The 24,566-nt window shown below is 36.2% G+C and overlaps 1 protein-coding gene across 1 annotated transcript in view; it reads left to right on the top strand.

Moving 5' to 3' along the window:
* LOC103258057 (neuroblastoma-amplified sequence) overlaps nt 1-24,566 on the top strand; it is a 170,081-nt gene that overhangs the window by 56,898 nt on the left and 88,617 nt on the right. Inside the window, exons 10-11 of the mRNA XM_021711229.1 lie at nt 15,341-15,479; nt 21,851-21,919. Of these exons, the coding sequence (XP_021566904.1) occupies nt 15,341-15,479; nt 21,851-21,919 (208 nt within the window). The remainder of the gene's footprint in view (nt 1-15,340; nt 15,480-21,850; nt 21,920-24,566) is intronic.

Here is a 24,566-nt window from a genome sequence, read left to right as displayed (position 1 = left end):
CAAAAAAGAATAAGAAAAAGGAAACCCCACTAAGTAATGCTGCCAACTGTCATGCTTCTCCCCCAACACCCCTCATTTGGCTTGGGACTTGTAACAAGGACAGGCACACACACTATATCATCACATTTATTCAAGAACATCTGCCTTTGCAAAACCTGTGTGATGCGTCTTGCACCCCATGTCATGCTTAGGGATCACCACCATCATCTTGGCAGCCAGGACGTCACTTCATTTCAGGTGTTACTTTTTTTCCAATTTACTCTGTATCTCCCAAATGTGGCAGGTATATGCATGATGGCTTCAGATACTACATGCACAGATCTTTTTAATTTAATTTTAGTTTGTGTAAAAAAAAAACAACTGTGATGTCACAGAGAATAGTGTTTGTGATAAAGCTAAATTATTTGGCTTTTATGTGTTGATTTTAAATATGTGAATAAAGAAAACTATTGCAAATGATAGCTTTTTTATATCAAAAAATCATTTGAAAGAGATACATCAGTATCTGAAGTTTGGAATATATTTCCTACCATAATTATTTTCCTTTTGGAATATTCACTGCTAGTACATAGAAACACAGTTCACTTTTGTACAGTCAATCCTTGGTGTTTATAGGAGATTGGTTCTAAGAACCCCCACTGCATATCAAAATCCACAGATGTTCAAGTTCCTGACATAAAATTCTGTAGCATTTGCTTGTAACCTATACACATCTCCCTGCAAATTTTACATCATCTCTAGATAGAATACCTAATACAGTGTAAATGCTGTATAATTGTTGGTATAGGGTGTTGTTTAGGGAATAATGACAAGAAAAAACGTCTGTGTATATTCATTATAGACACAATCATTTATTTTTTTCTGAGTATTTCTTGCCCATGGTTGGTTGAATTCACACATGTAGAACTCACAGATATGGAGGCTGACTGTACAGTTGACCCTTGAACAATACAGGGTTGAACTGTACAGGTCCACTTTTACATAAATTAAAAAAATAAACATGTGGAAATTATTTGGAGATTTGTCACAACTTGAAAAAACTTGCAGATAAACCATCTATTCTGGATATAATGAAATAATTAAGAAATAACATTTATCAAAACTAACACACTTACAGACCATACATGGTACCATTTTCAGTTAAGAGAACTGTAAACAAATGTAAAACTGCAGTATTAAATTATAACTGCATAAAATTAACTATAATAATACTGTATTACTATAATAATTTCCTAGCTACCTCCTGTTGCTGTTGTGGTGAACTCAGTGTTACGAGTATCTGCTTAAGGTCATGTGACGCCTAGCATCTCCAGGTGGGCAGTTAATCTCTCCAGTAAATTGTGTATTGCAGTAAAAAGTGATCTCTTGAACTTATTGAGTGTTTTTCAGCTTGTTTAGTGCAATACTGTATACCTTGAATAACACCATGGGACCCATACGAAGTGCCATTAGTGATGCTGGGAGCTGGAAGTGCTCCCAGGAAGCAGAGAAAGTCATGACATTACAAAAAAAGTTGCATTGCTTGATGTATACTGTGGATTGAGGTCTGAAGCTATGGTTGCCACCATTTCAGACAGATGATTCATCTTGTAAACAGATGACAAACTTATGGTATCGATAAATACGGTACATAGTACTGTAAATATATTTTCTCTTCCTCATGATTTTCTTAATATTATTTTTCCCTAGCTTACTTTATTGTAAGAATACAGCATATAAAATATATAGCATATAAAATTTGTGCTAATTGACTCGGTTATCAGTAAGGCTTTGGGCCAACAGTAGGCTATTAGTAGTTAAATTTTGGAGGAGTCAAAAGTTATATGTGGATTTTTGCCTGCTCAGAGGCTGGCACCCCTAACCCTCATGTTGTTCAAGGGTCAACTGTATATTGCTCTTGTATCTCACAACCTTGTCTAACTTGGTTAATAATTCTAATAGTGTTTTAGTGGAATCCTATGGCCATATTTTTTTCTTACCTACTCTCTATATATTTTTATAGGCAGCCTTAGCCAGACTTATGGTCTCTAACTTATTAAATGCATGTGTGATATCTTCTGAGTCTGTATCCCTGAAATCACTCCTGGGCCACAAAGGTATTTATTTACCCACCTATTTAGCATTTTTCTTGGCTAAATCACAGGTACCTCATACTCATTATATTCTAACCATGTTCATCATCATTTTTCCTCTTTAGACCTGCTTCTTCTTCTTTGTTCCTGTGTCTCAATGTATAGTATTTCCACCAGGACAAAGGTTGTGATTTTCTTTAGATAACTCTCTCAACTCATTCTTATCATCTTCAAGCTTTGTTGATTCTTCTTCCTCAATACTCCTCAAGTCTATGTCCTCCTCTCTGTTTCCAGTGCCATCCTTATAGTTCAGGCACTCATCACTTCTTATCTGGTTTACTTATCAAATTGTTCCCTGCTTTCTGTTTTATCCTCCTCTAATTTCTTTTCAATTCTGTTGCCAGAAAGGAATACAGGTCTTAAAATACAAGTCTGATAATCTATGAGATCTACTTAAAAACCCTTCTGTGATTTCTTTAACATTTAGGATAGAGTTATAACTTCTTAAATTAGTATTAGAGACCCTTTGTAGTTTGGTCTTTATCCTCTCTAGAATCCTTTCACACCCATTCACATTTTCTTTGCACCAGTGACTGGCACAACTTTTCTGTAAAGGGCAGATGGTAAATATTTTGCATTTTGTGAGCCATGTGGGCTTTGTTGCAGCTACTCAATTCTTCTGTTGTAGTGTGAAAGCAGCCATAGACAATATATAAATGAATGAGTGTGGCTGTGTTCCAATAAAGCTTTATTTATAAAAATAGGCAGTGTGCCAGATTTGGTTTGGGGAAATTAGTAGATAACTCTAGACATATGTGAATTCTTGTATGTCTCAGAATGTCTTTGTTCTTTAAAGCCTTTGTGCTTTCTGTTTTTACTTCTTCCTAGAATGTCCTTTTTGCCCCCCCCCATCTGTCTGCTATGTAGAATATTTGGTTGGGTTGACCCTTTAGACTCCATGACTATTTGGTAAGGATTAATACATTATTTTATCCATCAGTTAATAACTTACTAGGCTATGGCCTCCTTGGAGGTAAGCACCCTGTCTTAGAACAATATCATCAGTGCTTAATACAGTGCTTGCATGGAGTACCTGTCAGTCAATTTTCGTTAAACTGTTAAATATACTTGACCTTGTTGAAGCATATAAAAAAGGGAGAAAGCAATTATGATATACTGGAATGTAAATTCCATGAGAGTGGAAACTTTATCTGTGTTATTTATAGCTCTGTTTTCAACACTTCTAACAGGGCCTTGCACATAATTGGTGCTCAGTCAGTATTTTTGAGTAATTGAATGAAAACCTGACTGAAATTAAAATTTAAGAACTCAGATGGAAAAACTGTGTGGATGGAAAGCCTAAAACAGTTTTTCCCCCCCCCAAATGTTTCTTAGGTGAAATTACAGTCTTAGTAGCCCACAAGACTGTAAACTCCATGTAGGTAGGAAAAACATGATTTCCTTATACAGTATTTTCTATACTGATAGCACGGCACCTTGCAAATTTTAGACACTCCCTAAGTTGATATTGATTCAACTTTAGTTGAAGTTTAGATTATAATAGAGAAAATTAACTTTATAGAGCTTTTATTGATTACCACATACACATTCTGAATCCTAGTCAACACAATTCTATGAGATAGTATCATAACTGTTGTTATGTATATGGAGAAACCCAAGCTTCAAAGAAACTTATCTAGGATGGCATGACTATTAAGTTGTAAACTTAATAGTTTGATTCCCATGCCCAGTAAACTTTTCTTTGTACCAGAGTTTGGCAAACTAAGGCCTGTGGGCCAAATGTGGCCTGTTTCCAAGCATAGATTTTTTTTAAAGTTGGGAAAAACCTCAAAACAAGACTACTGTATGGCACATGAAAATTATCTGAAACTCCAATTTCAGTGTTCATAGAGTTTTATAGAAACACAGCCACACTCACCTTTTAACTTATTATCTATTTTTTTTGTGCTTTGACATAAATGAGTAGTTGTGAGAGATCATATGGCCCACAATGCTTAAAATAATTCCTGTTTGGCCCTTTACAGAAAATGTCTACTGACCCTTATACTATGCCATCCCACAATGTATCTGAGTGTGGTAGTACAGAAGGCAGGAGTGTTGAACTTAACAGATTTTTCCTTACTTCTTGATTCTAAGTTATAAATTGTATTTTAAATAATTTGCAGCCAGGTGTTAGCCTGGCTTGGTGGCTCAGCCTGTAATCCCAGCACTTGGAAAGCCGAGATGAGTGGATTGCCTGAGCTTGCGTGTTCGAGACCAGCCTGGGCAACTTGGTGAGACCTCGTATCTACAATAAATCAAAACTTAGCTGGGTGTGGTAGCGTATGCTTATAGTTCCGGCTAATTGGAAGGCTGAGTTGGAAGTTATTGCTGGAGCCCAGCAGGTCGAGGCTGCAGTGGCCACGAGCATGCCACTGCACTCCAGCCTAGGCGATGGATGAGACTCCAGCTCAAAAAAAAAAAAAAAAAAAAAAATAAAAAATTTATAAACAGGTGTCACTCAGTTTTAAATATGATGTACAGTTATCAGATTGACAGGAGAATGATTTTGTCACTGAACTAAGAAGTCCAGGGAAAAAATCCCCATGTTTTGTTTTTAATAATTGATCATTCCATGTAATCAGTTTTCTGTGATCATCCTTATTAAGCACAGGATGACTAAATTGTCTGATGCTTCATAATTTGACTTATAGTGAACTGTGTCCTCCAGATCTCAGATAATAGATTCAAACATGATGTAAAGCAGTGGTTTTCAGAGTGGGGTTCCTGAACCAGCAGCATCAGAGTCATTGGGGAAGTGGTTAGAAATGCAAATTCTTGGACTCTGCCCTAGACCTACTGAGTCAGATGTTCTAGAGGAGTGGCCCAGCAATCTGTTTGAACAATCCCTCCAGGTGATTCTCTTATTTATTTATTCATTTATTTTGAGCCAGGGTCTTATTCTGTGGACCAGGATGAAGTACAGTGGCATGATCGTGACTTACTGCAGCCTTGACCTTCTAGGCTCAGGCAATCTTTCTGCCTCAGCCTCCCGAGTAGCTGGGATGACAGGTGCACACCATCCTGCTTGGCTAAATTTTTTTTTATTTTATTTTTTTTAGAGATGAAGTTTTACTATACTGCCCAGGCTGGTCTTAAACTCCCAGGCTCAAGCAATCCTCTAACCTTAGTCTCCCAAAGTGTTGGGATTACAGGTGTGAACCACTGTGCCTGGCCCTTCCAGGAGATTCTCATGTATATGTTTTGTTTGAGAACCTGTGATGTAAGGGAACATAATTATATATGAGGGGGAACCCCCCCAAAATGGAATTTATTCATAAAATATTGTGTATTTGTTCTTACATGTTTAAACTTCAGTCATTTTCAAAGTACTCTCCGTTTGATGCAGTACACCTATGGAGATACTTTTCCCACTATTCAAAACAGTTTTGGAACTCATCAATTTTTCTGTCTTTTTAGTGCTTGTGCTGTATTTTGTTTCTTCCACATTGGTAAAATGTTTCCCTTTGAGAACTTTTTTTATCCGGGGAAAGAAAAAAAAGTTGCTTGGAGCAAGATTGGGTGAATAGGGAGGATGGGGTACAGAGGGTCGTGCTGTTTTTTGGTCAAAAACTGCGGAACACTTAGCCCATTGTGGGCATTCTTAAATCATCCATCATGAAATAGACAAATGCATTGAAAGACTCTCCAAAAAAAAAAAAAAAAATTACTGAAACCCAACACAGTCTCTCACAACAACATACACTGATGCCAGTGGATTCCTAGAACACTTATCTAGTGGAGAAAGACCTGCCCTCCAAAAGATAATTACAGATTTTTGGTGGTACCCTCTCATGTGTTTTCTTCTTATAAGCTCTTTAATAAATAAAAATAAGCAGTTTTAAAAGTTGACATAGCGAGATATTTGTAGTAAAAAATGTTTAAAGGCTAGGTGCAGTGGCTCATGCCTGTAATCCCAGCACTTTGGGAAACCAAGGTGAGAGGATCACTTAAGCCTGGGACTTTGAGACAGCAACATAGCCTGACCCCATCTCTACAAAAAATAAAAAACAAATTACCCAGGCATGGTGATGTATGCCTGTAGTTAGAAGTAATAGGTAACAATTTTTGATCTCTTACTTTGCCAAGTGTGGTCTTAAGCATTTTAAAATTTTGGGACATGGGGTATTTTTTCTCTGTCCCTTCCTTCTTTCTTGCCTTAAATATGTTGGTCATTGGACGGAGCACAATGTAAGTGTTTCTCTTATTTCAAACTTCCTTCCTTGGCTTAAAGGAGTTTTAAACCACTAGATGGCAGATTCTTCCAACAATTATTAGATTGGGAACCTTCATAATAAATCATTTATAACTCTTCTTAGAATCAATTTTCAGTGTGACTCTTTTTTTTTGTTCATTTAAAAAAGTTCTAAATTGTTACATAATACTTATACATGTTTATGGATACATGTTATATTTTGATACATCAAATTAGAGTATTTAGAATATCTACTACCTCAAATATTTATCATTTCTTCTTTGTGTTGGGAACATCTCAGATCTTCTCTTCTAGCAGTTTTGAAGTATCTGATAAATTATTAACTCTGCATACCCTACTGTGCTGTTGAACACTAAAACGTATTCTGTCTAACTATACGTTTGTACCTATTGACCAGCTTCTCATGGATAGTTTTTAGTGTAACTCTTAACTCTCACAGTTCATCAGTGTCACGTACAGTGTGCTGCTTAGATGCTTGCATTCTATCCATCCTTTCCTTTTATCAGCTACCTTGACTGCCTCTGCTATCCCCTGCTCTTCTCTGGCCTCTGCCTTCACTCTGCTTCTTTAATTCACTCTTTGTTTTCTTTTGCTCCATCAGTCACAGTTTATTTTTGTTGTCCAATACTTGTATTCCTGCTTTGAGTTTTAGACTCTTAGAATGTCAGAGCTGGAAAAAGAGTTCATCTATCATTTGGTTCAACCCCTTCATTTTTCAGGTGGGAGAATTGAAGCCTAGAGAGGTTAAGCCAAAGACAAGGACTTTGTCTTATTTATCTTTGTGCCGCTACAGGTGGATGTTTCTTGAGTGAAACAACTGTGGTAAATGCTATGAAGGATACAAAGATGAGTTAGACACGGTCTCTGCACCCAAATGGCTCTAAGTTTAGTAATGGAGATATGATTTAAATAACTTTTATATGATAGAAGGTAGAACGTGATAAATACCCTGGAAGTGAGCAAGATAAAATATTTGTACTAAGGACCTATTTGATCTTTCTGTCCTGTTACTCCTGCTTGCCTTTTAAAGCTAGATGTACTTACTGCATTTCTTATAGTTCTCTGAATACACCATTTACAAACTCATCTCAGTGCTCTTGTACATCATGTTCCCTTGGTTTAGAATGTTCTTTACCTACTTTATCTGTCTGGGAAATTGTTTAACGGATAAATCTTCCACTGGTGCTATCCTGTGAAGCCTATTTGACCTCCTCTTCAGTGCAGTTAATGAGTCTTTTGTACTGTCTTTGTACTTAACTCAAAGGTTGCTCAAGAGGTCCTGTGCAGTAGTGGTCAGTGCTTACTGGTTCTTTTGCCTGTTGTGGACTATGCACACATTTATTCCTGGATATGAATATATATCCAAGGCTGTTCAAGAAATGGAAGGTAAGGACAGTATGCCAACTCCCTAAGCAGCACACCATACATGATACTGCTGAACTGTGAGAACTAGGAGTTACACTAAAAATTGATTCCAAAAAATTATAAGTGGTTTATGAAGATGTGCCTGCAGTTGCTTAGTGCATTCCTCATTGCTTAATACTTAGTTTATTTTTAGTCAATATTAATGGGGTTAAAGGAACATCTCAAGATTTTGCAGACATTATTTGAACCTGGTACTCCTGATTTCTAGACCCATGATTTTTCTACTGTTTTCTACAAAATTTGAGATTGAAGCTTATTGGGAAAGCTTCTTTCTCTCTCTTGTTTGTTTTTGTTAAGGGGAAGTAAAATTTTGCTGATTTCCATGTCATGTGCTTGAGTGTAGAGAATTTAATTTGTAGTATAAAAATTCTTCTTTACTGTATACCCTTATAGGACACTTTAAAAATAATGATTTGAAAAAACAATGGTTTGCTTCAAAATGTTATTCTGAAATTAAGTACTTAAAAGTCAAATATTCTGTATATTTAAGGATGTAACGATTATCACTGCATATAAATTATTCTGGATGGAGGAACTTAATGCAACAACAAATCAAATTAATGATATCAATTATTTTATACAGTATTATTTTCTACATTTTAATAAACTTAATTTTTGTAAAAATATAACAGTTATTTCAGTAGTAAGTCACAGAATGCTTAAGATATAATAATTAATGTATAAATAACTTCATAATGTCACAGAGCAAATCATATGATAATTTCCTTTTTTAGCATTTGACTAGACCTGTGGGCTGATGCAAAGTATTAGAGCCAATTCACTGAATTTTTTTCTCCTGGACTTTATTAACTGGAGAAATTTATGTTCATAATTTGGGATACTGTATCTTGATGTTCCTATCTAAAAAGTTAAATAAAAGAAACAAAGAGCTAAAAGTAGAGTATTCCTCTCCTGGGAATATACCCAAAGGAACACAAATTGCTCTACCAGAAAGACTCCTGCACTTGTATACTTATTGCAGCACTATTCACAACAGCAAAAACATGGAGCCAACCCAGGTGCCCATCAAACGTAGACTGAATAAAGAAAATATGGCACATATATACTATGGAATACTACACAGCTATAAAGAAGAACAAAATCATGTTCTTTGCAGCAACATGGATGCAACTGGAGGCCAGCATTCTAAGTAAATTATCACAGAACCAAAAAACAGGATACCGCATGTTCCCACTCATAAATGGGTACTAAACATTGGGTGTGCATGGGCATAAGGACAGGAACAATGGACACTGGGCACTGCTAAAGGAGGAAGGGAGAGGGGGATAAGGGATACAACTACAGCCATTGGGTACCATGCCCACTACTAGGGGGAAAGGCTTGTCATAAAGCCCAAACATCATCTTCAAGCAATATACTTATGTAACGGATCCTCACATGAACCCCATGGTTATAAACTAAAAGAGAAAAAAGCATAGGGAATGATGTAATATACAGATGATCCTCAACTTATGACTTTTCAGCTTAAGATTTTTCACTTTATGGTGGTGGGAAAGCCATTCACATAGAGTAGAAACTGTACTTAGAATTTGGATCTTTTCCTGGGCTAACAATACATGATAGTATACTCTCTTGCTTTGCTGGGTGGTGGCAGCAAGCCACAGCTCCCAGTCATCCACGTTATTGCAAAGGTAACATGATCACGAGGGTAAATAGCCCATACTCTACAGTGTACTGTGTTGCCAGCATATTTTACATATTGCGTTTTGTGTTTGCCATTCCATCCCATCTACAAAGCATCCATTTTTGATTTATAATAATTGGGTTACCCCACTGTAAGTCATGGAGCATTTTGACTAAGTATCTACTACCCACTGTTAACAAATATTAAGTTTGTCTTTTAAAACCTAAGATATGTGTGTATATGTGTGTTTGTATGCAAACATTCACACAGATCTATAAATAAAAGAGACAGTGGTACAAAAAAAAGTTTCTACTTTCATTCTGCTGTCTCACTTCCTCCTCTTTAGAGGCAGCTATCAAAATTTTGGTGTGTGACCTTCCAGTATTTATTTCTGTATAAAGATTGATCAGTGTGAATTGAGTTGGAGTCAACTATAGGAATTCTATGTTTGTCTACTTCTGTTTTTTTTTTGAGTTGGAGTCTCACTCTGTCGCCCAGACTGGAGTGCAGCCTTGGCCTGCTGCGCTCTGGCGATCCTTCCACCTCAGCCTTCCAAGTAGCTGGAATTACAGGTGCATGCTACCACGCCCGGCTAATTTTTGATTTATTGTAGAGATGAGGTCTCGCCAAGTTGCCCAGGCAGGTCTCGAACCTGCAGGCTCAGGCTACCCACTCACCTCAGTCTACTTCTATTAAATCAGTTTGTAGCTGGGCTCGGTGGCTCAGCCTGTAATCCTGCACCTTTGGGAGGCTGAGGTGAATGAATTGCCTGAGACCGCGGGTTGGAGACCCGCCTGGGCAGCGAGACCTCATCACTACAATAAATCAAAAAATCAGCCGGACGTGGTAGCGCATGCCTGTAATTCCAGCTACTTGGAAGGCTGAGGCGGAAGGATCGCCGGAGCCCAGCAGGTCGAGGCTGTGGTGGCCGTGAGCGGCCACTGCACTCCAGTCTGGGTGACAGAGTGAGACTCCAACTCAAAAAAAAGAAAAAAAAAAAATCAGTTTGTTCAGTTTCATGAAGAGTTCTGCCAGGATTTTATGTGCAATTGCATTCAATTTATAGATTAAGAAGAATTGGCATCTTTAAAGTATTGAGAGTGCTCCAAAGAATACGGTCTCTCTCTCTTCATTCATATCTCTTGTATCTCTCCCAAACATTTTCAGATTTTCTTCCTGATATTTTCTTTACCAGATTCTTGACTTAGCCTGGTCTAGTCCTTTTTTTATCAGACTGTGTCCCCTTCTTCCCTACCCCCATTGCCATGACCCCTTCCATTTCCCGCCTCATCTCAATCTTATTGCTCAAACATTCTAAGGGCAGAAGTGAGGATGAGCAGTGGGAAGCTAGGTCTCTATGAACCTTCACTCTGTGCTGCATAAGGAGTAATCTGGAGCTTTACATTCGCAAGTCACTCAGCAAACACGTATTGAGCATATTGTGCTTGATCCCGGATACCTCTTGTTCCCATTGACTGACTTTAGGTTACATGGTTTTACCAGTAGAGCTTTATTGTTCTTCACTTCTGGCCAGTGTTGCCCTGGAAGTCTTTTCTGAACACTGTGGTCATGATGGAAACTGTTTACTTGGCCATGCATCACTATCCACCTGCTTTTATTTTTATTTTCTTAGTCACTTGTAAGTTAGCCCTAGTCTGCATCATTTGTCTTTTAAAACGCTAAAGTAATGGAATAAATTAACATCTTGAATTGGGGTTGATACCCCCTGGCATGTATAACTGAGGAAACTCCCTTCAGTAGATTTAGACTGGCTTATCGTCTTCAGATTGGCCTGTCATCTTTGGTGCCATTTAATTCCATGCTGCCACCTGCTCTTCCCTCACATTCACCCTCTTTAGAGAGTGAGCTTTTGAACACAGAGAGCATAGCTTGTTCACCTCTGTATACTCAGGGCCCTGCACATTGTCCCTGCTGTCTGTTACCTGTTTTGGCTGTTAATGAAGTCATCTTTGTTTTTTCCCCTTTAAACACATATGAGCATTCGTGCTTGCTTGCATGTGTGAAGACATATGCATTCTTATAGCTGAGGTGTCAAGTGTCTCAAAGCTCTCCCATCTGGTGGGAACAATACTTGGTTCATTTGGTCATTCTCCTTCTTTTTTGTACTTACTCTTCAGTATGGCATGAACAGAGAAAAAGTGGGAAGCAAATACAGAATCTTTTGTTTTTAGTGGATCTTGTCCTTTTGCAGTCAGTTTGATCTGTGCATAGATAGGCTATTTATCAGAACCCATAGAAGGGAAGTGTCTTCTAGTATCAAGACCAGGAGATAAAAAAATCTGGATTTTCAGAAAGTTGACTTGTAACTCCTTCAGTCATCCAGCAACTTAAAATTTTATATGTTTGTTAATGTAAATATAAAGAAGTTATATATAATAAACATGGAACTATATATATATAATTTTTTGAATTGGAGTCTCACTCTGTCACCCAGGCTGGAGTGCAGTGGCATAATCACAGCTACTACAACCTTAACCTGCTGGGCTCAAGTGATCCTTCTGCTTCAGCCTTCCAAGTAGCTGGGGCTAAGGTGCATACCACCATGGTTAGCTAATTTTTTTGATTGTATTGTAGAATCAGGAACTTGCCATGTTGCCCAGGCTGGTCTTGAGCTCCTGGGCTCAGGTAGTACTCTCGCCTTGCCCTCCCAAAGTGCTGTGAATGCAGCTGTTTTGTTGTGATCTTTGGGGAATTTGTTGAATTCTCAAACAGTGATTTTTACTTTTATTATAATGATAAGCTACTGGTTTTTAAAGGTATGTTTTACGAACCACATGTTTTCTGATTAAGGAAACATGATTACATTCTGTATTCTAATATTCCAAATTACTCCTTTTGTTTCTATTTATTTAGAGGAGGTTTTTTAACAAATGGACTTTTGGAAAAATTTTTTTATGGAAAAATGTGTGAAGCATGTACAAAAAAAGAGAGAATAGTATATCGACTCCTTTGTGCCTATTATTCAGTTTCAACAGTCAGTTTATGGCCGATCTCATTTTATCTGTGTCCCTAGCCATTTCTCTACCCATCCTTCCTTGAATTATGTTCAAGTAAATCCTAGATGGTATATTATTTCATAATCAGTGTGTATTTCTACAAAATAAGGACTCAATAATTTGTCAATATCTTCAAATATCCAGACTGTGTTCTCTTTTAATTAATTGATCTTTTTTCCATTTTCTCCCTGTGTCTGTTGCTCTTTTGCTTTGAGTGTGTGTTTGCTCTGAAGAAACTAGGTCATTTATTTTGTAGTTTCCCACTGTCTAGATTTTGTTGATTGCATCTTTGGAATGTTGTTTAAAGTGCTTTTCTTTTTTCATCAATATTTTCCCCAAATTGGGAGTTCGATTCAGAGGGATAATATGATTTTATCTATACTAGATACACCTTTTTTGGGAAACATATTTTACTGTAATAGAATCATTTGAGCAGAATAAGTGCTCTGGGCAAGTAATACTTATACTACTAGCTTGACTTTGGACCAAAATCTCTTTTCTCCTGGTGAACAGGGTTAATTATGTGTTAGCTCTAAAGTTTTGCCTAGGGTGAGAATGAATGGCCCAAATAGATTGCTTTAAGCAATTATCTCAAAATTTTCTGTTTCTGGTTTGCTGTGATGAGAATTTGTTAGAGCCATGTACAAAAGTCATAGGAAAAAGACCTTGAGTGAGGGCTCAAGTTGTGTTTCTTGCATTCAAATGACTGTGGATTTTGAGGGTTTTTTTTTCTTTTGGTTTTGGTGGGAGGGAGTTTAGCTCTGGCACCCAGGCTGGAGTGCAGTGGTGCAATTGTAGCTCACTGTAGCCTCAAACTCAGCCTCCTATGTAGTTGTGATTATATAGGTTAAGCTACATGGTTAAATCTAGAAGGATTTTGTGTTTTTACATCTAAGAGTATATTGTAGAGATTAGTTCTTTGATTGTTAGCATTAGCTCAGTTCAGACATTTTAGAAAGCCAGTGGTCAAATGAAAAGAAAGATGTTGATGGAATTAGAGTCTAGTAGGTCATCCGAGTTTTGGGACTGGGAAAGAAACAAGATGTATATTAGTTATCCGTGGCTGCTCTAACAAATTATCACAAATTTAGTGACATAATACAAACTTGTCCTACAGTTCTGGAGGTCAGAAGTCTGAAATGGATTTCACTGGGCTAAAATCAAGGTGTCAGCAGGGCTGTGTTCCTTTCTGGAGGCTTTGGAGAATTTGTTTTGTTGCCTTTTCTAGCTTCTAGAAGCTGTCCAGATTCCTTGACTTGTGGCCTCTTCTACCTTCATTTGAGTCTTACATTAGATCACTCAGACACTGACTCTTCTGCCTCCTCCTTCTAAATTGGGGCCACCTAGATAATCCAGGATAATTTTCCTACATTCAAGTCAGTTGATTAACAACCTTTAATCCATGTAATCTAACATGCCCACAGATTTTAGTAATTAGGACATGGACATCTTTTGGGAGGCACACAAGGTTAGCAGAATTAACAGAAGATGGTGTTGCTTTCTACAGTAATATAGTTTTTTTTGACTGCCCTTGGGCATATACCTCTATTGGTCTTGAAGGGGCAATATTAAGAGTTCATGGTGTTATATCATGAACTACTGATATTTATAGTTTTATGACATTTAAAAGTTAACTTTGGTTGACATAGTCATATACCTGAGTCTGTCTTTTGATATGCCAAGTGTAAGGAACCTTATGAAGTATTGTTTTCTTTCACTTTTTAGTTTCTATGCAGAAACTAAAATTTTTAAAAATTTGGTTTTTCTATGAGTATGACCTAGAAAAAGGTAACTGATATATGTGGTGAAGTTCGTTCTCTTTTTTGACAAAATAGGAGTCTAGTGATGACAGGCACTTTTAAAGTTGTAGTGTAAAGGGAGTTTGATACAGTGTCTATCATTTGGATAGTGGCCGTGGTAGATTGTATAGGGAGAGCACCATGTGGACAGGATCAGTGAAGCCTCTCCCTGGAAGTCTTTTTCTCCCCCTGAGGCAGTAGGCAATTTCCATAGCATAGTGGAGACTGGTTTTTAAATTAAAACACCGAGAAGTCTGTGACTTCTTTCTTCTGCTGTCTTCATTGTCTGTCATTGACAACAGCAGAGAATTCACTGATAATTGCAGTGTTCCCTTAAGTATATCAGAACTTTACTTTCAAACTTTTTTCTTTTACTAGACAGGTGATTATGATGCCTGTTATACAGATCCCTGCCAGATATACTGACCATAACTTTAAAAATCGTGACCATTTTGGTTCCATTATTAATTGGTTTTTGTTCCAAAGTGGTTGCACATTAATGTCTTTTAAATTTTAGTATGTGTTGGGCTGTTTGCCCTGGTGGTAACTAACTCCATTTGCTAATGGAGTATAACAAACAGAAAAGTGAACCAATTCTAACATGCACTTAGGCTACTTTCCAGTCTTATTTCTGTACAGTTATTGCTGTATGGCTGTTCCCCATCCAAGCACTCCCTCTGTCATTTCCTTCTAACATTCTGTGATTGTGCCCTCACTGCATCAGATACACTGTTGTAAATAATACATAATGGACCTGGGTGAGGCTGCACATCCGTTTATTAAAGTTTATTGGTATTGGGATAGAGTTTCTCTGATTTTCGGTAGGGAGACTTAAAATGCTTTTTTCTTAATTTTTAAGTTCCCATCTGGGTTTTAAGGTGTTTGAGTATTTACGCCTTACTTTTGTGTAAGATGAAATTCTAACTGAAAAACCTTTTGATTGTTTCCTTTAGGATTAGCCTTCTAGGTTTAACAGGCAGTAATTTTTCTTTAGTTTTTTTTTTTTATTATTACTTTAGTTTTATTTATTTATCTGCTCTCTTTGTTTTGCTGTTATCTTGTTTGTATTTGCGTTTATCAGTTCCTTTTATTTTTCTCTTTTTTAGACTTTTAATGGTTGGTGGATGTGAAGCTGCTGAAGTAGGCATGTCAAAAGCTTCTAGCTGTGGCCTTTCTGCCTGGAGAGTTCTTTCCGGATCACCTTATTATAAGCAGGTTACTAATGGTGAAGAAAGTGTTACTGCGGTAAGTATTAGTTACAGCATTTTGCTTTGCTAATAGGTCTTAGATAAACCTTTTGTAAGATATAGAGGAGGAAATAATTTTGTATTAATTGAGGAAGGTGAATTAAAGCATGTGTAATTTTAGTGCTTCTTTTAAATATCAAATTCAACTAAAGCATATTGTATTTAAGTTGGACTCATTTCTAGTAAAATATTTTCAGATATTAGAAAAACAACATAACAGTAGTCCTGTTACTTGTATTTGCTTATGTAGATGAAAACATGTATTAAGCACCTTTTTTGTGTTGGCAACTATTCTGAGTGCTTTTATATTAGCTCACTTAATCCTAAGTAACCCTTTGAAGTTAGGTATTATTACTGGCCCTAATCAATTGATGAGGAAAGTGAACTGTAGATAAGTTTTCCTGGGTCACCCAGCTAGCAAGTGGCAGAATTAGAGTACAAGCTCTGACAGAAGTTTCTAGTCCAAGTTCTTAACTACGTAGTATACTTCTCTCTATATTGTTCCATATTTATATATGCTATTCATCTTTGAATTCATTTATTCATTCAGTAATTGCTTACTGAGCTTCTATTTTGTGTTAGACATTCTTTTAGGCTATAGTAGTCAAAATAGGCTAGGCTTTATGTGATAATTCAATCACATAAATAAGCAAATGAAAAGTTCTAAAATTTCTATTGCTTACCACATAAACATTTTTTCTCTATTTGTGGCAAAGCCTGCTGTTGATACCATGACTCTCCTGGGTAACTTGTTCCAAGTGATGATTAAAAGGTCCATGGTGAGAACCCCTTAAGGTTCCATTGTGTCAGTGTATGGCCTTGGGAGGGGAATAGGGGGATGAAAGGTGGAACGTTCTACTGACTTATACCAGAAGTAACATCACCTCTAATCACAGTTCATTTATTGTATTGTGGTCCTTCTTAGCTTCAAGGGGTCTGGGAAGTAGTTTTCTGTATATCCAGAAAAGTGAGAAAAGCTAGGTATCAGTGAATCCTAGTTGTGTTTGCCATATTGACAACCCTGTAATCTTACATAGCTTGGTTGTTTGTGTAAACTGTGATGTCAAGCACTTGGTCAAAATATGCACCCTATGTGTTGTGTGGTATGTGATGACAGTTTTTGAGTGACAGAAGAAACCAAGAATTAAAGTGATATACTAGATGAGTGAATGTGTTAGGCTGTTTTTTTTTTTCTTTCTTTCTTTACTTCAGTAACTTTAGGGGGTACAGATAGTTTTTGTTTGCATAGATGCATTGTATAGTGATGAAGAATTGTTTTGATAATGAATGTATTTGTTCTATTATTTGTCCTAAAATGTATTGATTTCAAATTAATCTTCTATAACAATGAATGGTTAAAGATTTTAGTGTTGAAAACCAAGTGCAAAGATATCTTCAGTAATGATAGTAATCTTCCATGGAATTTCTTTAGCATTTAGTATATACTGAAATATGTGATTGTGCTTCAACCTAACAAAGTAGTAGTTTTTTTTTTTTTAATGACATCAACTTATTTGTTTATATGGCCCCAGACCTTAAACCAGTTTATATGATTTATAGTCTATAAAAAATAGAATGAGGTAGGAGATACTATGATATATATTGGGTACATTATTTCATATTTGTAGGAATTTGGCTATATTTATCTCTCTGATCTAATTCATATCTAGCTTGTGGTTTTACATGTGAGATATATGAGGATACGTCTTGGAAAGAATTTGAAGTTTCTCCCTCAACTCTGTCTAACAAAGTAAGCAGGATGCCTGTAGCTTATTTTCAAATGCTTCATTCAAAAAATAATTTTTAAAAAAGTGTGTGTACATGCATGCAAAGAGAGATAAGGCACATTTGGCAAAATGTTAATAACCAGGCAACCCAGGCAAAAGGTATGTTGGTATTTCATTGTATAATCATTTCCATTTTTCTGTAACTGTAAAATTTGTCAAAATTAAAGGTTGAGAGAAAAAAGAAAATAATAGGTGAGTGTGGAGGACATGAGGAGAGGTAGCAGACAAGTTATGAAAGTCCATCTTGTTGCAGTATCATCAAGTGTGTGTTTGTGGCTGAGTTGGCTGGCAAGCAGGAAGTCCCCGAGTATTGGCACATACTAGGAAGCTTTTTTCACCTTGGCTACTTTGTATTTTCCTGTGCTTTCCCTTTTCTCCTTAGTGAAATACTGGAATCTGCTCAGCTATGTATGGTTCTTCTCTCTGTAGCCTGAGGCTTCAGTATTGAAGTCTTTTAAAAGAAAATTGCTTGTGCACTGACAAAATAAGTGGGAAAAAATATTGAATTGCAAATTGAATGCTCTGCTGTATGATTAACTTCTTGAAATGCTGCAAATGTATTTTTAATTATATCAGTGACTGTGTCTTGCAGCTAGACTTACAGTCATTCTATATAGTCTTGCCCCACCTCAAAGTAATTTAAGGTTATAGGATTAGGTCCTTTTGTCAGGTGGCAGATATTGTTCTCCATCGAACTGCCTGTTATTGTTTGTTTAAGGTTGCTATTGTGTTTGGGTAGATATTGACCGACAAATGCTGCTGACACATATATTCTAGTCTCTCACAAGGCTGCTAGGTTGTAAAAGAGACTATGCAAAATTCAATATGTGCATTGACCAACGCTTCCAAATTAATGTTTGTGTCATCTGTGTGAGATAGTTTTATTTATTCATTTTTTCAGCATTTAATCACTGCTACAGATATTAGGAATATAAAGATACTGGTAGCAGCTCTCAAAGGATTTGCTGTATATTGGAGGAGATAGCTATGTCCACAAATAAGTGCAATAAGCTATAACAGGTACCAGAGTAGAATTCAATAGCTGGGATAGAGGAAAAAGTCAGGCTCTGGAGTTAGAAGACTGGTGATTGAATTCTATCACTTATCACTTTGTGTATGAAGGCTTTTGCCAGGATTAAATAAGATAATACATATGAAGGCACTTGATGAACTGTAAGATGATCTATAGTGTTAATTATTTATCATTGTCTACTTGTATTTTTAAGATAAATATTTTGGAAAAAAGTATATCAAAATAACAAAAGTGACTGAATTTTTATTATTGCTTCTGCTGCTTTTTCAGCGTAGAATGTTATTGAACACAGACTTTTTGGAATCCTGTTTGTCCCATTTTGTTTTCCTCTTTCTCTTTCCTTTTTCTTCCTTTTGGATTATTTCCATTTTGTCATACACAGAATATTTGTGCATTGGTTTCTACTTTCATCTCCACGTTTCTTTAATCTTAGATGTCCACTTACGTATTTTAAAATGTTCATTTTCTTGCTGAAGTTTTCTCATCGACTCGTGGGTTAGATGAAGTTATTTTCTCGTATATGTTTTGAGAAGGGCTCACAGGTGACGAGTTCCTTATTTTTTTTGTGTTGAAAAAACATTTTCTGTACCCTTGATATTTGAAGGAAAATTTGTTTGGATATAAAATCCTTTGCTCACCTTTCATAAAATTTTAAAATATGCTATACATTAAAATTTTGTATGTGGGATTTGAAAAATCTAATGTAATCAGATTATTTCCCCTTTTGTGTTATTTGTCTATTTTTCTTGGAGGTCTTGTGGTTTTCTTTATCTTTAAAATCTAATAGCTTTCATAGAATATTGGAGTTGATCGTTCTGGGTTAATTTTCCCAAGTATGAATTGGTCTGTTTAATGTATATGTAGATTTAGATCTTTTACTCTTTCTGGAAAATTTTCTTGGATTATAATTTTAAATATTAGTTCTGTGCTTTAGTTTTGTTTTTCTTCTTCATATTCTCTGATAATTCAAATGGTGTGCCTTTTTAGTATCTTTTATTTTCAGTAATTTTTTCTTTAACTCTTTGGACTTTTTACTTTATCCTATTTTCTTTTCACTTCTTATCTCATTTCCATTTTTCACTGTTGTCTTGTCTTTCCTTAAAGCCCTTTATTAACTTTTCATTTGAATACCCTAACATTTTTCATTTTTAGATAATTTTGTCTTATCTTTCTTTCCTGAATTCAAAACACTTTTTATTGTTACCTGTTTTTTATTTTTTGTTCAACTTTATTCTTGGTTATTGAATTTCTGGTTTTAAGGTAGTTTTTCAAGTTTGCCATGTCCTCAAATGCTTGTTTGAGCATATTTAATTCTGTTTAGAGTGTTAATCTTTGATTTTTCTTTTGCTTCATAGTTGTTTGATTTTTCTTTTGCTTCATGGTTGTTTTGTATCTGGCTTCTTTCACTTACCACAATATTTTTGAGATTCAATCTGTTGTAACATGTATCCATACTTCATTCCTTCTTATGGCCGATTACTCTTCCATTGTATGGATATACTTCATTCCAGGGTTAGTTTCTCTTTGTTGATATGTATTGACGTTTGTCTTTTGATTTTTGGCAAGGTATTAGTGAATCTTTCTTGTTTATTTTTGTGGTACTGAAATCCTTTTCAAGATTCCTAGCTTAATGGTACCCTCTTTTGTCACTATCACTATGTTCAAATACTTCCATAGGTTTTTTGGTTTTATTTTGTTGGTGAGGGAGGGAATGTAGGTCCTCTGATGTTATGGTTCTTTTTTATGTTGCAACACAGGAAATGCCTCTGTTTGCGTCTTTTCTCCTTCACTGCCCAATTGGCAAAAGGCCCTTCTTCCTTTTTTGCCATTTTTCTCCTTCAGAATCTATGTGCTTGGAAGACTGCTCTTGAAGTCATACCCACACTTGTGTCCCTTCTCTGTAGTCCATGTCTGATTGACCTGGATGCTTTTTAATATTTTTAGACTTAGATTGGACTTAATCTTTTTGGCAGTGGTTTTAGATGGTTAGACAGGTTTGCTAACTCCCCTCTGCCCTCCTTGGGCCCTGCAGTATTTTTTAAATTTGCTTTTGCTTACCACCACGCCTCATGGAAGGCCACAGTGGGAGGTGAGTGAGGACTTAGAGGTTGGCAGGAGCGATGGAGATGATACACTGGGATTTGGTGATTTTTCTCTTTTACTTAAAGCTATTTTGAAGTTTAGTTTATTCTCTATCTTCAAGTTACGCTGAGAGAGTGACTTACATGTGATTTATTTTCGCTTCTTGTTCTTCATTGTATTTGAAGGAAATATTTGAAAATGTCTAGCTGGGCCGTCACTAATGTCTTTAACTATTCAGAAGTTCTGGCGGCAAAATGTTTGGCCTCAACCAAACAACACTCCCTTTTGCTTTTTTTTTTTTAATTGAGGTAAAATTCATATAGCATAAAATTAAACATTACCCATTTTAAAGTATACAATTCAGTGATATTTAGTACATTTCCTCTGTTGTGCAATCATCACCACCTTCTAGTTCCGAGACATTTTTATTACTCCAAAAAGAACCCATTAGCAGTCATTCCCTATTTTCTACCTTCTCCCAGCTCCTGGTAAGCACTAGCCTGCTTTCTGTCCCTATGGTTTACCTATTCTGAATGTTTCATATAAATGGGTTCATACAATATGTGATGTTTTGTATCTGGCTTCTTTCACTTACCATAATATTTTTGAGGTCCAACCTGTCTCCATACTTCATTCCTTCTTATGACTGATTACTATTCCATTGTGTGGATATACTACATACTGTTAATCTATTTTTCAGTTAATGGATATATGGGTTGTGTTCACTGTTTGGTTATTGTGAATAATGTTGCTATGAGCATTCATGTACAGATATTTTTTTGAATACCTGTTTTCAGTTCTTTTGTGTATAGACCTAGGATGGAATTACTGGGTCATATGTTAATTTTATGTTTAACTTTTTGAGGAACCACAAAAAGTTTTCCATAGTGGTTGTACTATTTTATATTCCCATCAGCAATGAATGAAAGTTCCAAATCCTCAACAACCCTTAATTTCCATGTTTTAAATATTGTCATTTCCTCTTCTTGCTTTTGTAAGTATATTTATTAAATCTAAAAACAAAATGGTCTTGGGTTATATTTAAGTTATTTCAGATACTGATTTTTAAATGATGATTTTCTTTCTGGTATTTTTGTATGGATAAAATTTCTGTTGGAGGCTTTGGCCTTTTCCATAGTGATAGTAGGTTAAAATGTAACCCAGGGCAGCCTAATTTGAGAAAGGCTTGCAGAGGACTCTGATTTTTATACATTATTCTAGATTTGTTATTTATATATTTAAGAAGCACTTGACTGTGGATATATCTTGTAAGATTTTAGCACTTAGTAGATTTCTTTTTTCCCAAAATAGAATCATACCAAGATCCTTGATACCTATTGATGATTCTCTTAATCATTTAAAAAAATATTAGATTTGCTGTGGTCTTCATTTTATGATAAAAGGACTTTATACAGTGACAAATCATTCCATTAATCTTTCTTCATATGATGTTCATTTATTTTGTAGGTGCCAAAGACTCTGGGGTTATTAAGGATGTTAAGTGTCAAGTTTTACAGTCGCCATGGACAAGAACAGGTAATGCAAATTGACTTAACTTTGTGTTTCTCAAACATTTTTATCGTAGAGTATCTTTAAGGTCAAAGTTGAATGAACCTTGAATATTCTAGATCTTCATCTGAGTGTATTCATAATTATATACGATGTGGGTGTATGCATTAGTGAGATTTTATGGAGCCGCTCACTGAACATTTGTGTATTTTATTGTCTATCAGTATTATCTAAAAAAATGAAGAGAATGTACCCAGTCCTCTTGAGGTATGGGCATACAGCCTAGTGAATTCTTCTAGTAGCATTATATATCTTTACATTTCTTATTTTATCTCAAAAAAATTCTTGTGAATTTTTTTTATCCTTGTCCATAATATAGCCTTTTTTGGTTTGTTTTAAAATTAAAAAAAAATTTCTTTCCAAATCTGAGATTATTGATGCACCAAGAAGAAATGCGCCTTGTTGATCCTGGGTTTTTAGTACCACTGTTTTAGTGCTCTGTTACTCAGTAGGAGAAGCATGGATCCATGGCAAGGGTGGTGGACAGTTTCATTCTGAATATAAGTGATATACTTAGGAACTGCCTCTGAGGGAGGTCGGTACATTTAGTTTCTCTGCATGGCTTTTACAAGGGTCTTGACCTACATAGGGGCATCAAATTGTATTCCTGTCTTGGAGAAAATCAACCTAATGTTATACTTCTTCAGTTTCTTTTCTTGTGGAAACTGCTGATTTGAAAGGTCCGTCCTCTTTTTGAATGGGTTTTGTACCACTTGAATATTGTATTTTTAGCCAGGCTCGGTGGTTCAGCCTGTAATCCCGTGCTTTGGGAGGCTGAGGTGAGTGGATTGCGTGAACCCGCGGGTTCGAGACCCGCCTGGGCAACTTGGCGAGACTTCATCTCTATAATAAAAAAATAAATAAAAAAATAAAAAAATTAGCCGGGCGTGGTAGCGTGCGCCTGTAGTTCCAGCTACTTGGAAGGCTGAGGCGGAAGGATCGTCGGAACCTAGCAGGTCAAGGCTACGGTAGCCGGGAACGTGGCACGGCACTCCAGTCTGGGCGACAGAGTGAGACTACAATTCAAAAAAAAAAAAAGGAATATTGTATTTTTAATCCATGGTTAGTTGCGTCAGAGGATGTAGAACCCGTGGATATGGAGGGCTGACTGTACTATACTTTTTATCATTATTTTAGAGTGTACTCCTTCTGCTTATAAAAAAAAAGTTAACCATAATACAGCCTCAGGCAGGTCCTTCAGAAGGTGTTCCAGAGGAAGGCATTGGAGATGACAGCTCTATGAGTGTGTTATTGCCCATGAAGAAGACCTTCCAGTGGGACAAGATATGGAAGTGGAAGACAGCAGTGTTGATGATCCTAACCCTATATAGACCTAGATTAATGTGTGTGTTTGTGTCTTAGTTTTTAACAAAAAAGTAAAAAAAAAAAAGAAAATTTAAAAGTAGAAAATAATTGATAAAGTAAGGTTATAAAGACCAGGTGTGATCCCAACTCACTCGTGTAATCCCAACACTTTGGGAAGCCAAGGTGAGAATTACCTGAGCCCAGAGTTCGAGACCTGCCTGGGCAACATGACGAGACCTTGCCTCTACAGCAATTTAAAAAATTAGTCAGATGTGATGATGCATACCTGTAGTCCCAGCTATTTAGGAGAGTGAAGCAGAAGAATTGTCTGAGCCCAGCAGATTGAACCTGCAGTAGCGGTGATCGTGCCATTGCACTCCACCCTGGGTGACAGAGTAAGACTCTGACTCAAGAAAACAACAACAACAACAACATAAGGTTATAAAGAAAAAATATTTTTTTACAGCTGTATCATGTGTTTGTGTTTTAAACTAAGTATTATTATAAAAGAGTAAGAAAGCTAAAAAAATTATGAAGGAAAAAAGTTGCAGTAAGCTAAGGTTAATTTGTTATTGAAGAAATACTTTTTTGGGGTAAATTTAGTGTAGCTTAAGTGTACAGTGTCTGTAAAGTCTGTAGTAGTGTACAGTAAGACCTAGGCCTTCACATTCACTCACTGCTCACTCACTAACTCACCCAGAACAACTTCTAGTATGGCAAGCCACATTCATAGTAAATGTTCCATACAGATGTACCCTTTTAAATCTTTTATACCATATTTTTACTGTATCTTTTCTATGTGTAGATGTGTTTTCATACACAAATTCTTACCATTGTGTTCCAATTACGTATAATATTCCTTACATAACATGTTATCCAGGTTTTAGCTTAGGAGCAATAGGCTATACCATATAGCCTAGGCATGTAGTAGGCTATACCATGTGGGTTTGTATATGTACACTCTGTGATGAAATTGCCTAACGATGCCTTTCTCAGAATGTCTCCCCGTTGTTAAGTGATGCATGATGGTACTATAATTTTAGAGTTGAAAGAGCTCATAATGATTATTTAATAATTTCTTATTATTGTGAACACCTTCTAACTTAAAAGTATTTTCCCAGGGTCTCACAAGAAGTTTACATTACCTGTACTGGCATTATGATGCCTATTTTATTGATGAAGTTACAACCTCAAGATAAATGGCTTACCTAAACTCACTTACCTAGACAGTGTCAGAGATGGATTTGTTCTTAGGTTGACTTGTGATCCAGTGCTTGTTTTCACCACTTGTCATTGGCTGTTTTCTAAA

The sequence above is a fragment of the Carlito syrichta genome, unplaced genomic scaffold (assembly GCF_000164805.1).
Source record: "Carlito syrichta isolate Samal-C Ts95f unplaced genomic scaffold, Tarsius_syrichta-2.0.1 Scaffold301950, whole genome shotgun sequence".
NCBI lineage: Eukaryota > Metazoa > Chordata > Mammalia > Primates > Tarsiidae > Carlito > Carlito syrichta.
Note: the sequence above shows the minus strand (reverse complement) of the source record. Positions and strands in the feature narration are given on the sequence as shown.